Raw genomic sequence first — 14,650 nt, forward strand, 5'->3', positions numbered from 1 at the left:
CAGCACGAGTTATTTCACGTAAACTGTTGTTGTGACCACAGATAATAACCCCAGATCAATGGACAGGCCAAAACCTTAAATTCCATTTTATTTTTTGTATGGAAAGCCAAAACAATTGTAGATGCAAATCCAGTAGATATCTGGACAGGAATTCTGGAATATCACACCTGCAAGTAAAAAAAAAACTTAAAGGGAATGTGAGGAGGAGAAGCGAGTGGCATTATCTCTGGACTATTAATCCAGGGAGGCGAAAGTGACGACTGCAGACGCTGGAGATCAGAGACAAGATTAGAGTGGCGCTGGAAAAGCACAGCAGGTGAGGCAGCATCTGAGGAGCAGGAAAATTGACGTTTTGGGCAGGAGCCTTTTATCAGCACCACTCTAATCTTGTCTATTAATCTAGAGACCCAGGTAAACATGCTAGGGACCAGCAAGCCATTTGGTTGTAACAATCACTAGAAAGTAGCACCACCCAAGAACGGACCCTCTTTTGTAAGAGGGTTGATTGCATCATAGCAATATGTAAATTTTATTTAGTCAGGCATAATTGCTAAGACCCGAGATAATCTGTCCCCCCTCAAAGCTGAAATAGAAAACCTCGTCTCTATCCACAGACTGTGAGCAAAAGCAGACAGAATGCGTACAGCCAGTGTAACTTGAACATTACACTGCCTTTGACACCATTATCTAATATAGCAAACTTTATTTTAAAATGGGTACCTTATGAACCAAAATTCTTGATAATGCAGCAAAGATTATAGAAGTTTATTGTATTATCACAATCTTCGTGCTGTCCAAAGTAGTCAGTTGTGTACAAGTGAGAAGGCTGTCTGCCAGTAAGTTAAGGAAAAGTTGCATGATTTTCTTCTTTATTTACAGTAATGAATCACTGAAACAGTGATATGTATAACTCCCTGCATTAAGTTTCTATTACTTTGTGTGCTTTTACATTGATTTTGTGGACTTCTTGATCAACCGAAATTTTTGATCAACAGCACACTCAGTTCCATAGGTGCTGCTAAATTAAGTTTGCTCCACAAGATTTGTCACCTTCAGTTTTTTGTCAATTATTTTATTAAAGAATATCCTCATATTATTGACCTTGTTACTGGAAACAATTTAATCAAAATAGTTCATGATTTTAAACCACCTTGATCAAATCTCCTCCACTTACTTCAAGGAGAGCAACTTGAGCATCTCCAGTCTGTCCACTTCTAATGAATTATGGTAGTCTCAGATACCATTCGAGTGAATAGTTTTTGCTGCCTCACTAATGTTTTCACATCCTTAAGGTATGACCCTCTGAACAAGGGTACTCCAGATGAGAATCTAAGCAGCATACTTCATAAACATTTAGCCCAACATCCTGCTGTACACTTCATGTTTATAAAACCAAGAATTCTGCATTATCATTTAAACTGACTGTTCAAGGCCCTGCCATCTTCAAAAGATTTGTGTATGCATATCAAAGTCTTTCTATTATAGTATTCACTAGAATTGTTTAATTTGGGTTACCTTGCCTCTAATCCCCCGAAAGGATTGGCTTCATCTATCCATTTCAAAGTCTTCCTGAGGCCCTTTACTATCAATCACACTGAAGCAGAATTGCATTTTACCTGCAAAACTTCACAATTTGTGCCCTTTGCATGAATTCAATTTGCTATCTACTGTATCAAGAGGATTCCAATATTGATCCAAGGGAACACGTCATTGCATACTTTCTTCCGGTCCGAAAACCCTGACGATTTTCACTTTTTCCTCCTCCTCTTAACCATTTAATAATTATGCAGGCATTTCCATTTTAATCCAAAGACTTCAAAATTTGCTACAAATCTATTTTGTTGTACTCTCTCAAAACACCTTTCAAAAGAACTATGTACACAATTTCATTACATGACCCATCAAGTTCTCCAAACACAATCATGCATGTTAAAATGATTTGTCTTCAACAATCATGCTTGAATCCATTTAAATTCTTTTGTTCCATCACACATGACAGTTTCATCCTGGATTACTGTTTCTACACCATCAGGTCTAACTGCCTGCAATCACCAGGATTAGACCATTCTTTTGAAAAAAGGGGAAGTCAAGTTGCGGTTGTACAGGACATTGGTGAGGTCTCCTCTGGGAGTACACAGTTGGTTCTGCTCAAACATGTGCTTCTTCAACACAAATTTACTTTAATATGATTGAAGAATTTAGGCCAGTATTTGTAGAAGGCGAATATTTCCTACCCATATCGGCTATAACGCCGCATTAGTTGAAATGGCGCAGCTATTGCACGATTTTCTTATAACCAGAGATTGCTTGAGAACAGAATTTATCGGTTATATTAGAACCAAATGTACTATGTCCAGTTCTGGTTGTCCTGTTAAAAGGAAGGATATTATTAAGTGGGAGAGGGTTTAGAAGAGATTTTGCATGATGTTGCTGGGTATGGAGCATTCGAGTTGTAAAGAAAGTCTAGGACGTTTTTCACTGGAGCATAGGAGGTTGAGAAGTGACCTTATAGAAATAGTTTATAAAGGCATGAGGGGTTTAGATAGAGTTAATGGTAGGTGTCTTTTCCTTTAGATGGCGGGAGGGGGGCAGCACGCACATTAAAATGAGAGCGAGCGAGAGAGAGAGAGAGAGCGCGAGCGAGCGAGATTTATAAAAAGGACAGAGGGGCAATTTATTCCCCCTCCCCACACAAGTTCACATATGGAATGAACTTCCTGAGGAAGTGGTGAATATGGGCACCATTACAGTGTTTAAAAGACATTTGGATAAGTGCATGAATAGGAAAGGTTTGGAGGAATATGGGCCAGGAGCAGGCAGATGGGACTAGTTTAGTTTGGGATTATGTTCAGCATGGACTGGTTGGACTGAAGATCCACACTGCAGTGATCAAGGAAGTTCTTAATTTGCAGGAATTTCTTTGCACAATTTCTAGATGTAGGTCTGCTCTGTTTAGAGTCTTCAGGCAAGTAATTTGAAATAATAAATTGTCAGACATAATGCAGTCTCAAGATCTCTCAACTTTGACTAAAGGCAGTCATCCCAAAAAAGTTAAAGGAGAAATTATTCAAAATGTCACTGAATAGCCCCAGTGTTCCAACAAACTTTTGTATTTGAAGAAGTTCATTATTCTAAGTCAAACAATTGAAGAGTCATGTCCTTATTAGTTATCGCCCTCTAAGCCCCAGTACTGAAACAAACACTCACATGGACACCTATAGTTACATTCAGTATATTTTTGTTGGAGACCTCTTCCTTCACTTTCAAGTTCTTTTCTTCCTTGCATTTTCTTTGATCTTCACAAAGTCTACTCTCATTTTCTTGCTGCTTTGGTTCCAACTTTAGACTTGTAGTTTCCCCATTTGCTAAAGTCAGATTTCCCAGTTCTTTCAATTGCTGTTCTTCCTATAAACAGGAATATAAGTATTATTTCAAATCTTGCTTTCAAACCTGCTTTCCCTTGATGGCCTTTAAGCTGCCTGACTGACTTCCTCAAGCCCCATACCTTCCAAAATAGGAAATAAAATAGAGAATTCATATTACAGAAGTTTGCCAGTCAGCCCATTGCAACTTTGCCAACTAGCAAGAGGTATACATCCGAATCCCACTTACCAAGTTATTGGTTTGAAGCTTTGTTATGGCACTTCAGATGCACACCCATGTGTTTCAAGAAACTACATGGAGGAGTTCAGCCTTTCCCATCCCAGGCTGAAAATTAAGCACCTTCTTTACATCATTACACATCAGTGCACTAGTGTAATTACCAGTGGATAGCATTTCAACATTAAAAGGTTACTTTTAATTTGCCAAAATGTACTGGACAAATATTTCAGTAACTAGTCTTCAAATCAGGAGTGCAAGCTAGTTGGCCCATGAAATCTTTGCCACCATTCAATGAGATCGTGGCTGTTTTGATAATTCTCAACTCTACTTTCCTGTGCAACCCCCAGCATCTCCCCCCGCCCCAAGGCCAACATTCCATTTGCTTTCTGAAGTAGACAATTTCACCACCCAAATTCCTTTAAATCTTTTGGTACTTAACTGCAAAAGCTATAATGTGTACAGTTTAATACATATGCAGTATACTTATCATGCAATATGGAGCTAAATAGCACTCCTAAATGGTTGTAATGGAGTCAGATACCATGGTTAGCAAAATGCTATACTTCAGGATAGAATTGACAGTAATAAAATCATTTCAGATATTTTCCCAAAACATGAACAAGGCTTAAGTATTCAATTTGTAGCTCCACTCTGAAATTTTTAGGATTGTACAATCAGGGACCGGATGGTCATTCAGAACATCAAACTCCCACTCGGAGACAGCCTCTTACCAGCTTTCTTTCTTTGTCTTGGGTTGCTTCATGAAGCTGTCCCTGTTCTTGTTCAGCCAGCAGTGCAGCATCCTCTGGTGTGGTTTGCTCCAGCTTTTGCTGCAACTGGATGGCTTTGTCTTTCTCTAGATGTTCATACTCTCTGTTAAGAAAAATTTGGTTGTCATTTTAGTCGTCTATTTGAGGCAAATCTACTGAGCTTGAAGTCCAAAGATGAAAACAGGACCCCTAACCAATGCAGTACTTAACTTTAGTCTGAAGAAGTGTTCTATTCACTGAAGTTACATTGCATCAGAGAAAGATCATAATGGTGCAGACCTGAACCGAACCCACAAACAATGGCACAATGAACACCAACACATGAAAAATAAAAGGGAGAAAAATCTACTGGGAAATTCACAGGCACGTGTAAAAATTATATTGGCGACAAGGTGGTAGTGCTGGTTGTGGGGAGAAGTGTGCTTACATTTCTCAAACATCAGTGTTCAGAATTTCCTTAGCCAAAATGCTTTTGTCCAAAAAGAATGGAGACAATGCTGGATTTGTTTCTGAAATGAGGCAGGCCAAACAGACCAGTCAAATACATTTGAAAGTATGTGAAAAGGTGATAAATAGTCAAGTTGGACTCCAGTGACAAGGGAGATGATTTTTTTTTTTAAAAAGCTAGTAACAGACAATAATAATACTACACTATGCACACCAAATGAATTATTCCAGTGTGAATCAAACCAATAAGTTGGAGGGTGAAGACAAAAGACAACCAGATATGATATATAAATGGTAACAATGGCAGTTGACAGCAATGGGGATCCCAAAAATATTAACTGACCTGTATTAATAGAATCAATATATGGATAGAGCAGAACATAGAACAGTACAGCACAGGCCCTCAATGTTGTGCTGACCTTTTATCCTACTCTAAAGGTCAAACTAACTTACATACCTTCATTGTACTAACTTCCATGTGCCTATCCAAGACTCACTTAAATGTCCCGAATGTATCTGACTCTACCACCATTGCTGGCAGTCCATTCTACACACCCACCACTCACTGTGTAAAGAAACTACCTCCGACATCTCCCTAAACCTTCCTCCAATCACCTTAAAATTATGACAGACATTGCCATAATGGGAAAAGTCTCTGGCTATCCACTCTATGCCTTTCATCATAGAGTCAGAGATGTACGGCATGGAAACAGACCCTGCGGTCCAACCCGTCCATGCTGACCACATATCTCAACCCAATCTTGTCCCACCTGCCAGCACCTGGCCCATATCCCTCCAAACCCTTCCTATTCATATACCCATCCAAATGCCTTTTAAATGTTGCAATTGTACCAGCCTCCACCATTTCCTCTGGCAGCTCATTCCATACACGTATCATCGTGTGTGAAAAAGTTGCCCCTGAAGTCTCTTTTATATCTTTCCCCTCTCACCCTCTAGGTCTGGACTCCCTGACCCCAGGGAAAAGATTTTGCCTATTTACTCTATCCATGCCCCTCAATTTTGTAAACCTCTAAAAAGGTCACCCCTCAGCCTCCGACACTCCAGGGAAAACAGCCCCAGCCTCTCCTTATAGCTCAACTCCTCCAACCCTGGCAACATCCTTGTAAGTCTTTTCTGAACCCTTTCAAGTTTCGCAATATCTTTCCGATAGGAAGGAGACCATCGTTTCCGACAGGATGAAGACTATCCTATCTACCTGCGACTCCACTTTCAAGGAGCTATGAACCTGCACTCCAAGGGCACTTTGTTCAGCAACACTCCCAAGAACTTTACCATTAAGTGAATCAGTCCTGCTAAGACTTGCTTTCCCAAAATGCAGCACCTCACATTTATCCGAATTAAACTCCACCTGCCACTTCTCAGCCCATTGGCCCATCTGGTCCAGATCCTGTTGTAATCGGAGGCAACCCTCTTTGCTGTCCACTACACCTCCAATTTTGGTGTCATTTTCAAATTTACTAACTATACCTCTTATGCTCACATCCAAATCATTTATGTAAATGACAAAAAGTAGAGGACCCAGCACCGACCCTTGTGGCACTCCACCACCACCACCACCACCCTGTCTTCTACCTTTGAGCCAGTTCTGTATCCAAATGGCTAGTTCTCGAAGTGAGTAAGGTAAATATTGGTGCACTAGATGTGTTCCAAAGAAAAAAAAAGTTTAGAATGTACAAGTCAGCTAGTCCAGATGGTGTCTATCCTCCATCGCTAAAGAAATTAGGCTGGAGATAGAATTGATATGATGCAGGAGGCTGTTGAGCCCATCTGGTCTCTACCAGCTCTGAGCACATTAACCTGTTGCTGACCACCTGCCTTTTCTCCATAATCCTGCATATTGGATATTTCTAATTAAATCAATGCCTTTTTGAATACTTCAATTGAACATGCCTCCTCAACACTTTAAACAATGCATTTCATACCCTAACTCTGGTGCAAAAAAATGTTTCTCCTCACCTTGCATTTGGTTCTTTTCTTGGGAAAAAAATAAAACATTAAAACGGAGCCTTCTGGTTCTTGATACACTTATAAGCAGGAACAATTTCCTCCCAATCTACTGTCCAGTCCAGACTAGTTTTGAAAACTTCTATCAAACCTCCTTTTAGCCTTCTACACTCCAAGCAAAAACAAGCAAAGTCTCAAACTCTCCAGGTTTTCTTCATTAATAAAGTGTCTCAGAAAAGGGAAAAAGTTAAAAATCACACAACACCAGGTTATAGTCCAAGTTTAATTGGAAGCACACTAGCTTTTGGAGCTCCACAAATCAGAAAATAAACCGTTCTCAAATCTGTTCTGCACTCTCTTCATATGTATTCATACCCTTCCTCAATGCGGTGTCCAAAATTGCACACTACTCCAACTAGAGGTCTAAACCAGTGAATTAGAACCTCCCTGCTCTTGTACTCGCAAAATCCCTACAATAGGCTATTTGGCCCAACAAGTCCACATCGACCCTCCAACTCTCGACTCATTCCCCTACCCTATTATTTTACATTTCCACTGACTAAAATGCCAAGTCTACACATCCCTGAACACTATGGGCAATTTTGCATGGCCAATTCACCTAACCTGCACATCTTTGGATTGTGGTGGAAACCAGAGCACCCAGAAGAAACCTACGCAGACATGGGGAGAATGCACAAACTCCACATAGGCAGTTGCTGGAGGCTGAAATCAAACCCAGGTCTTCCGGGTTGAGGCAGCAGAGCTAACCACTCAGCCACTGTGCTGCTTCTATTAATATAGCCTACTTAAGTCCCTATTAATATAGCCCAAAATACAGGACATTTTAACAGCTCTCTGTCCTGCTACCTTTGCCTTATGCACATACATACCCAGGTCTATGTCCCTATACACCCTTTAGAACAGTGGCATAAAATATACATTTAAGGGTAATGTGCTTTGCTACGAAGAACATCACCTCTCACTTCTCTGTAATGAACTTCATTTCAGTAAAAACAAGGACTGCAGATGCTGGAAACCAGACCCTAGATTAGAGTGTCAGGTCAGGCAGAGGAGCAGAAAAAAAAAATTCAACATTTCAGGCAAAATAGTTCCTGATGAAGGGCTTTTGACTGAAACGTGATTTTCCTGCTCTTCTGATGCTACCTGACCTGCTGTGCTTTTCTAGCACCACTCTAATCTAGACCCCAGTGAACTTCATCTGCCAATTTACCCACCATCGACGAGCAGGAGGCCAGAACACAGCAAACCAGGCAGCATCAGGAAGTGAAGAAGTCAATGTTTCAGGTGTAGCCCTTCTTCTGGGCTAGGGGTGGATGTAAGGGGTGCTGCAGATAAAGGGCTGGGGGAGGGAGGTGGAAGGAAGAGTTTGGGTGGGGAGAGGGGTAGTGTGGTGAGAGAGGGATAGGTGAGCACATGTTTAGGGTATAGCCTGGTTGGTCAATAGGAGAAATGAATCTGGTTGGTAGCTGGAAGGAAGGGTCAGTCAGAGGAATGGGGAGGGGGGCTGGAAAGGGAGTCAGGGGATGGGAAGTTATTTGAAATTCTGCACCAACATCCTCAGTTTACAATTCTCCCAAGTTTGGGCTTTCAACAAACTTCGAAATTGTCCCCTGCACACCAAGATTAGATCATAAATACAAAAAGGTTTTCAATTCCAGTCTTCCTGCCTGAAAAATACCAATCATTAGTCTGTTCCCTATCCTTCAGAGAATTTTTGTACCCAAATTGCAACTGTCCCTTTCCTTTCATGACCTACAATTACCTCAAGTCTTGTGTGGCACTGTATCACTTTTAAAAAAAAGTGTCAAATTAGTACAGCACTAAAGGAGGCCATTCAGCACATCACATCTGATCCAATTATATTACCTAGTGCCAATCTCTTGTTTTTTCCCCTATCCCTGTTCATCATATCTACTCAAAACAAACATTCAATTGAAGCATTCAAGCTGCAATTGGAACTGTCTCCATCACATTCCTTAAATGGGTTTATTTCATTAACTAAATATTTGCGTAAAAGATTTTTTGCCCCCATCACCCTCACTTCATTTGTGCAAATCAAACCAATAACCTCAAACTTTTTCTTCAAAAAGCAGGATGTTTTTCACCATCTACTCTGTCCAGCTTGCTCATGATTTTGGAAATGGCTAACCCCTCAACTTTCTTCTCTCCAAGGAGTGCAGTCCCAATATCTACAAGTTATACCTGAAATTTCCCATTCCTGGACCAATGTAAGTTGCTTCTACATGCACATCTTTCCTATAATATGGGACTGACAAATGGTGAGTAATACTCCAGCTGAGGTCTAACAAGTATCTTGTACAAGTTCAAGATGATCTCCACTCTTGTATATCTCCATTAAAGTGGAGAACTCTGTTTTATGAACTGCCATCTCCTGTCCAGCCACCTTCAAGGATCTGTGCGCAAGGAACATTTGGTACAATACAAATGCCAGGTTCTTACCACCACCAATAAAAGAGACAAACTAACCACCGCCCCTTGTCCCTCAAAGTGTTGCCATCACTGAATCGCCCATTATCAACATCCTTGGGGTTACAATTGACCAGAAACTAACTGGACTTGCCACATAAACACAATGGCTCCAAAAACAAGTCAGAGGCTGGGAATACTGTGGCAAGTAGCTCACCTCTTGATTCCCCAAAGCCTATCCGCCATCTACAAGACACCTGCTTGCATGGGTGCAGTTCCAACAACACTCAAGAAGCACACCAAAAAAGGATAAAACAGCATGCTAGAATGGTACTATAAATCGATAACTATCCATTCCCTTCACTACCAATACTCAGTAGCAACAGTGTGGATCATCGACAAGATGCACTGCAGAAATTTACCAAAAATCATCAGGCAGCACATTTCAATCCCACAACTACTTCCATCTAAAGAGGACAAGAGCAGTAGATACATGGGAACACCAGCACCTGCAAGTTACCCTCCAAGCCAGTCACCATCCTGACTTGGAAATACATTGCTGTTCCTTCACTATTGCTGAGCCAATATCCTGGAGTTCCCTCCCTAATGGCATTGTGGGTCACACCACAGCAAATGGACTGCATTGGTTAAGGTGGTAGCTCACCTCCTTCAAGGGCAACTAGGGACAGGCAATAAATGCTGGTCAGCCAGCAACATCCACATCCCACAAGGTGAATAAAAAACACCTGGGTCCCTCCACACCTGTACCCCATTTAGAATTGTACACCTATTTTGTATTTCAATGTTCTTTAAACCAATATACATCACCTCACTTCTCTGCATTGAACCTCATCTATCTCCAATTTGCCCACACCAACTGATCAATATCCTTTTGGCGTTCCATACTATTTTCAGTTTATAATTCTTCCAGGTTTGTGTTAGATGCAAGCTTTGAAATTGACGTGTTTATTGTATAATTTAGGAAAAGCAAAGACTTCTGGGGAACTCCATGTCAAACAATCCTCCAACCCAAAAAAAACAAACATCTAGTAACCATTTCGGTTTCCAACCACTCAGCCAATTTTTGTATCTATGTTGCTACTGTCCCTTTTATACCACAACCTATAAAAAAGTTCTCTTAAAACTATTACGGCACTGTATCAAATAGACAATAGGTGCAGGAGTAGGCCATTCTGCCCTTCGAGCCTGCACCACCTTCTGGAAATCCTTGTATACCACATCAATAGCATTAAACTCATTTAATCTTTTTCATCTCTTCAAAAACTCTAATTTTAGAAATTGCTGCTGACTCTAATCAAGCCAACTTCCCCCTTGATTACTAATTCTAGAAATGATGATTTGGAATAGAACATGAAACTGACTGATCTGTAATTGCCAGGATTACCCATAGAACCTCTATTGATGGAGGCAATAAACATTTGCAATTCTCCAGTCTTCTAGCACCTGCAAGTCCAAGGAAGACTGAAAGATTATAAAGACAAGATGGGAGCTCAAGGTGTTGGGGCTGTATTTTGACATGGATAGAGAATTGGCTACATGGGCTGCAAACAGTAAACTGGGGATAAAGGGTTCTTTCAGGTTGGCAACCTGTAACTGGTGGGTTTTTACAGGGATTAGTATTGGGACTGCAACAGGTTACAATGTTGCAATGACTGAGGGAGGTAGACAAATTTGCAGAAAAATAGGTGACAAAGGCATTTAGTGAGGGGGGGGATACAGGTAATTCTGGGATAACATGATTTTCAGCAGGGCGATTTGGGGATAATGTCGCTGAAGAATTGGGGAACAGTATTTTAGAGAACGCTTACCTTCGTTGGCAGTAGTGCAAGTCCAGCGAGGATCCGTTTAGGTGCTTTGTTCTGTGAATGTGATGTCAGCTGCCATCAGAGCAGCTTTCAAATGTGAGGTACTGTACACAGAACACCTTGTTTACATTTTTTAAATGTATTGTGTTAAATTTACTTTTGGTTTCGTTAATAAACCAGATTTCAACCTTCATTCAGACTGTGCAATACTTTGCGTTAGACTTTTGGGCTATATTTGAGCAATCGTAAGTGATATTTTTTGCCAGTCTGTTCGTAACCCTACTTTTCCCATAGGCCCCATTATTCCTATTAAGTAAGGTTTTGCTGGAACGCAACTATGGCATTAAGAGAGGAAATGCCATCAGCCATGCGGCAGATGTAGCTACCACCCCCACGTTGATTGATGATGTCACTTCTGCCCCATCATGGCCACACCCACAGCCACTTCCGGCCCTCACATCATTGCCGATGCCACACGCTCAGTGACTTCCGCCACCCCTACTGCCGTGTCTGCCACCACTTCCGACCCCACCAGCGCCACTCACCTGCATTCTGCTGACACGCCCCCCACAGATCCCACTGTCACTATCCCCACCCCCCAGAACCCCGAGGGGAACACTACCCCTGCTCATGCCTCCACCCCCACTCCCCCCACCATCACACCCACTCCAGGTACTGGCTCCGACCCCACTCCCAGCTCCACACCCACACCAGATCCCAGCTCCCAGCCCTGCCGAGTTTTCACCATCCCTCCAGACCTCCCACTCACTGAGGACGAACGAACGATCAATCCTCAGCAAAGGACTCACCTTCATCCCCCTCCGTCCACGCATCAATGAATTTAATACACGCGTGACATCGAACACTTCTTCCGTCGCCTCCGAGCTTACTTTCACAATCAGGACTCCCGCCCACCTTCCGAGGACCCCTTCGCCCACCTCCAACACACTGCATCCACCTGGACACCCCGCGCTGGCCTATTACCTGCCCTCGACCTCTTCGTTTCCAACTGCCGCCGGGACATTAACCGCCTCAACCTGTCTACCCCCCTCCCCCACTCCAACCTCTCACCCTCACAACGCGCAGTCCTCCAATCCCTCTGCTCTAATCCCAACCTCACCTTTAAGCCAGCGGATAAAGGGGGCGCAGCGGCAGTCTGGCGCACTGACGTCTATACCGCTGAAGCCAAACGCCAACTCGAGGACACCTCTTCCTCCTGCCCCCTCGACAATGACCCCAGCCCCCATCACCAAACCATCATCTCCCAGACCATACAGAACCTCATCACCTCAGGAGATCTCCCACCCACAGCTTTCAACCTCATAGTCCGGGAACCCTGCACTGCCCGGTTCTACCTCCTTCCCAAGATCCACAAGCCTGACCACCCTGGCCGACCCATGGTCTCAGCATGCTCCTGCCCCACTGAACTCATCTCTACCTACCTCGACACTGTCCTATCCCCCCCTAGTCCAGGAACTCCCCACATACGTTCGAGACACCACCCACGCCCTCCACGACTTCCGTTTCCCTGGCCCCCAATGCCTCATCTTCACCATGGATATCCAATCCCTCTACACCTCCATCCGCCATGACCAGGGCCTCCAAGCCCTCCGTTTTTTTCTCTCCAGACGTCCCCAACAGTACCCTTCCACCAACACTCATTCATTTGGCCGAACTGGTCCTCATCCTTAACAATTTCTCCTTTGAATCCTCCCACTTCTTCCAGACAAAAGGGGTAGCCATGGGCACACGTATGGGCCCCAGCTATGCCTGTCTCTTTGTTGGCTACGTAGAACAGTTGATCTTCTGTAATTACACCGGCACCACTCCCCACCTCTTCCTCCGCTACATTGATGACTGCATTGGCGCCACCTCATGCTCCCGCGAGTAGGTTGAGCAATTCATCAACTTCACCAACACATTCCACCCTGACCTTAAATTTACCTGGACCATCTCTGACACCTCCCTCCCCTTCCTGCATCTTTTCATCTCCATTAGTGATGACCAACTTGACACTGACATTTTTTACAAACCCACAGACTCCCACAGCTACCTGGATTACACCTCTTCCCACCCTATCTCTTGCAAAAATGCCATCCCGTATTCCCAATTCCTCCGCCTCCGCCGTATCTGCTCTGAGGACCAGTTCCACCACAGAACACACCAGATGGCCTCCTCCTTCAGAGACCGCAATTTCCCTTCCGACGTGATTAAAGATGCCCTCCAACGCATCTCGTCTACATCCTGCACCTCCGCCCTCAGACCCCACCCCTCCAACCGTAACAAGGACAGAACGCCCCTGGTGCTCACCTTCCACCCTACCAACCTTCGCATAAACCAAAATCATCCGCCGACATTTCCACCACCTCCAAAAAGACCCCACCACCAGGGATATATTTCCCTCCCCACCCCTTTCCGCCTTCCGCAAAGACCGTTCCCTCCGTGACTACCTGGTCAGGTCCACGGTCCCCCTTACAACCCACCCTCTCATCCTGGCACCTTCCTCTGCCACCGCAGGAACTGTAAAACCTGTGCCCACACCTCCTCCCTCACCTCCATCCAAGGCCCTAAAGGAGCCTTCCATATCCAAAATTTTTCCTGCACATCCACTAATATCATTTATTGTATCCATTGCTCCCGATGCAGTCTCCTCTACATTGGGGAGACTGGACGCCTCCTAGCAGAGCGCTTTAGGGAACATCTCCGAGACACCCACACCAATCAACCAAACCGCCCCGTGGCCCAACATTTCAACTCCCCCTCCCACTGTGCCGAGGACATGGAGGTCCTGGGTCTCCTTCACCACCAGACGCCTGGAGGAAGAACGCCTCATCTTTCGCCTCGGAACACTTCAACCCCAGGGCATCAATGTGGACTTCAACAGCTTCCTCATTTCCCTTCCCCCACCTCATCCTAGTTTCAAACTTCCAGCTCCGCACTGTCCCCTTGACTTGTCCGGACTTGTCCGACCTGCCTAGCTCCTTTTCCACCTATCCACTCCACCCTCTCCTCCCCCACTCACCTATTGTACTCTATGCTACTTTCTTCCCACCCCCACCCTCCTCTAGCTTATCTCTCCAAGCTTCAGGCTCTCTGCCTTTATTCCTGATGAAGGGCTTTTGCCCGACACGTCAATTTTGCTGCTAGTCGGATGCTGCCCGAATTGCTGTGCTCTTCCAGCACCACTGATCCAGAATCTGGTTTCCAGCATCTGCAGTCATTGTTTTGACTGTCAACATGGGTTTTCTGACCCAAATGGCCCTCCTTGGTGTTATTCAACCATAGAACGTCACTACACAAGTGATTGTAAACCCTTCAAGTAACAGTTTCTTCCTTAGTCACCATAGTTTGGGCAACATTTGTCATGTAGACAAAGCCAGTCACAAAATACTCATTTAACACTTCACCCACACCTCTTGCCTCCAAGGTGTAAATAAAACTTAATTTCCAATTGGTCCCACAACTTGTACTATGAGTGGACTGAAAGATTTTGGGACTTCCTTTATGGTAGCTGCCAGTCTTTTCCATAATATTTATTTCTCACGTTTGCTTTTTTCATCTTCCTCTGAATTTTCTATAACCAGCTTGGCT

The 14,650-nt window shown here is 43.7% G+C and overlaps 1 protein-coding gene across 5 annotated transcripts in view; it reads right to left on the minus strand.

Annotated features, from left to right (window-relative positions):
• LOC122557882 (inner centromere protein-like) overlaps positions 1 to 14,650 on the minus strand; it is a 66,203-nt gene that overhangs the window by 6,572 nt on the left and 44,981 nt on the right. For 4 of the 5 annotated variants that reach the window (XM_087996649.1, XM_087996648.1, XM_087996646.1 and 1 more), the window contains exons 14-15: positions 4,335 to 4,476; positions 3,208 to 3,405 (exon numbers count right to left, since the gene is read on the minus strand). In XM_087996649.1, coding sequence (XP_087852775.1) covers positions 3,208 to 3,405; positions 4,335 to 4,476 — 340 coding nt within the window. The remainder of the gene's footprint in view (positions 1 to 3,207; positions 3,406 to 4,334; positions 4,477 to 14,650) is intronic. The other variant, XM_087996650.1, reaches the window with a different exon arrangement.

This window comes from Chiloscyllium plagiosum, unplaced genomic scaffold, assembly GCF_037043375.1.
Source record: "Chiloscyllium plagiosum isolate Xiang-an unplaced genomic scaffold, Cpla_swu_hap1 HiC_scaffold_18, whole genome shotgun sequence".
Taxonomy (NCBI): domain Eukaryota; kingdom Metazoa; phylum Chordata; class Chondrichthyes; order Orectolobiformes; family Hemiscylliidae; genus Chiloscyllium; species Chiloscyllium plagiosum.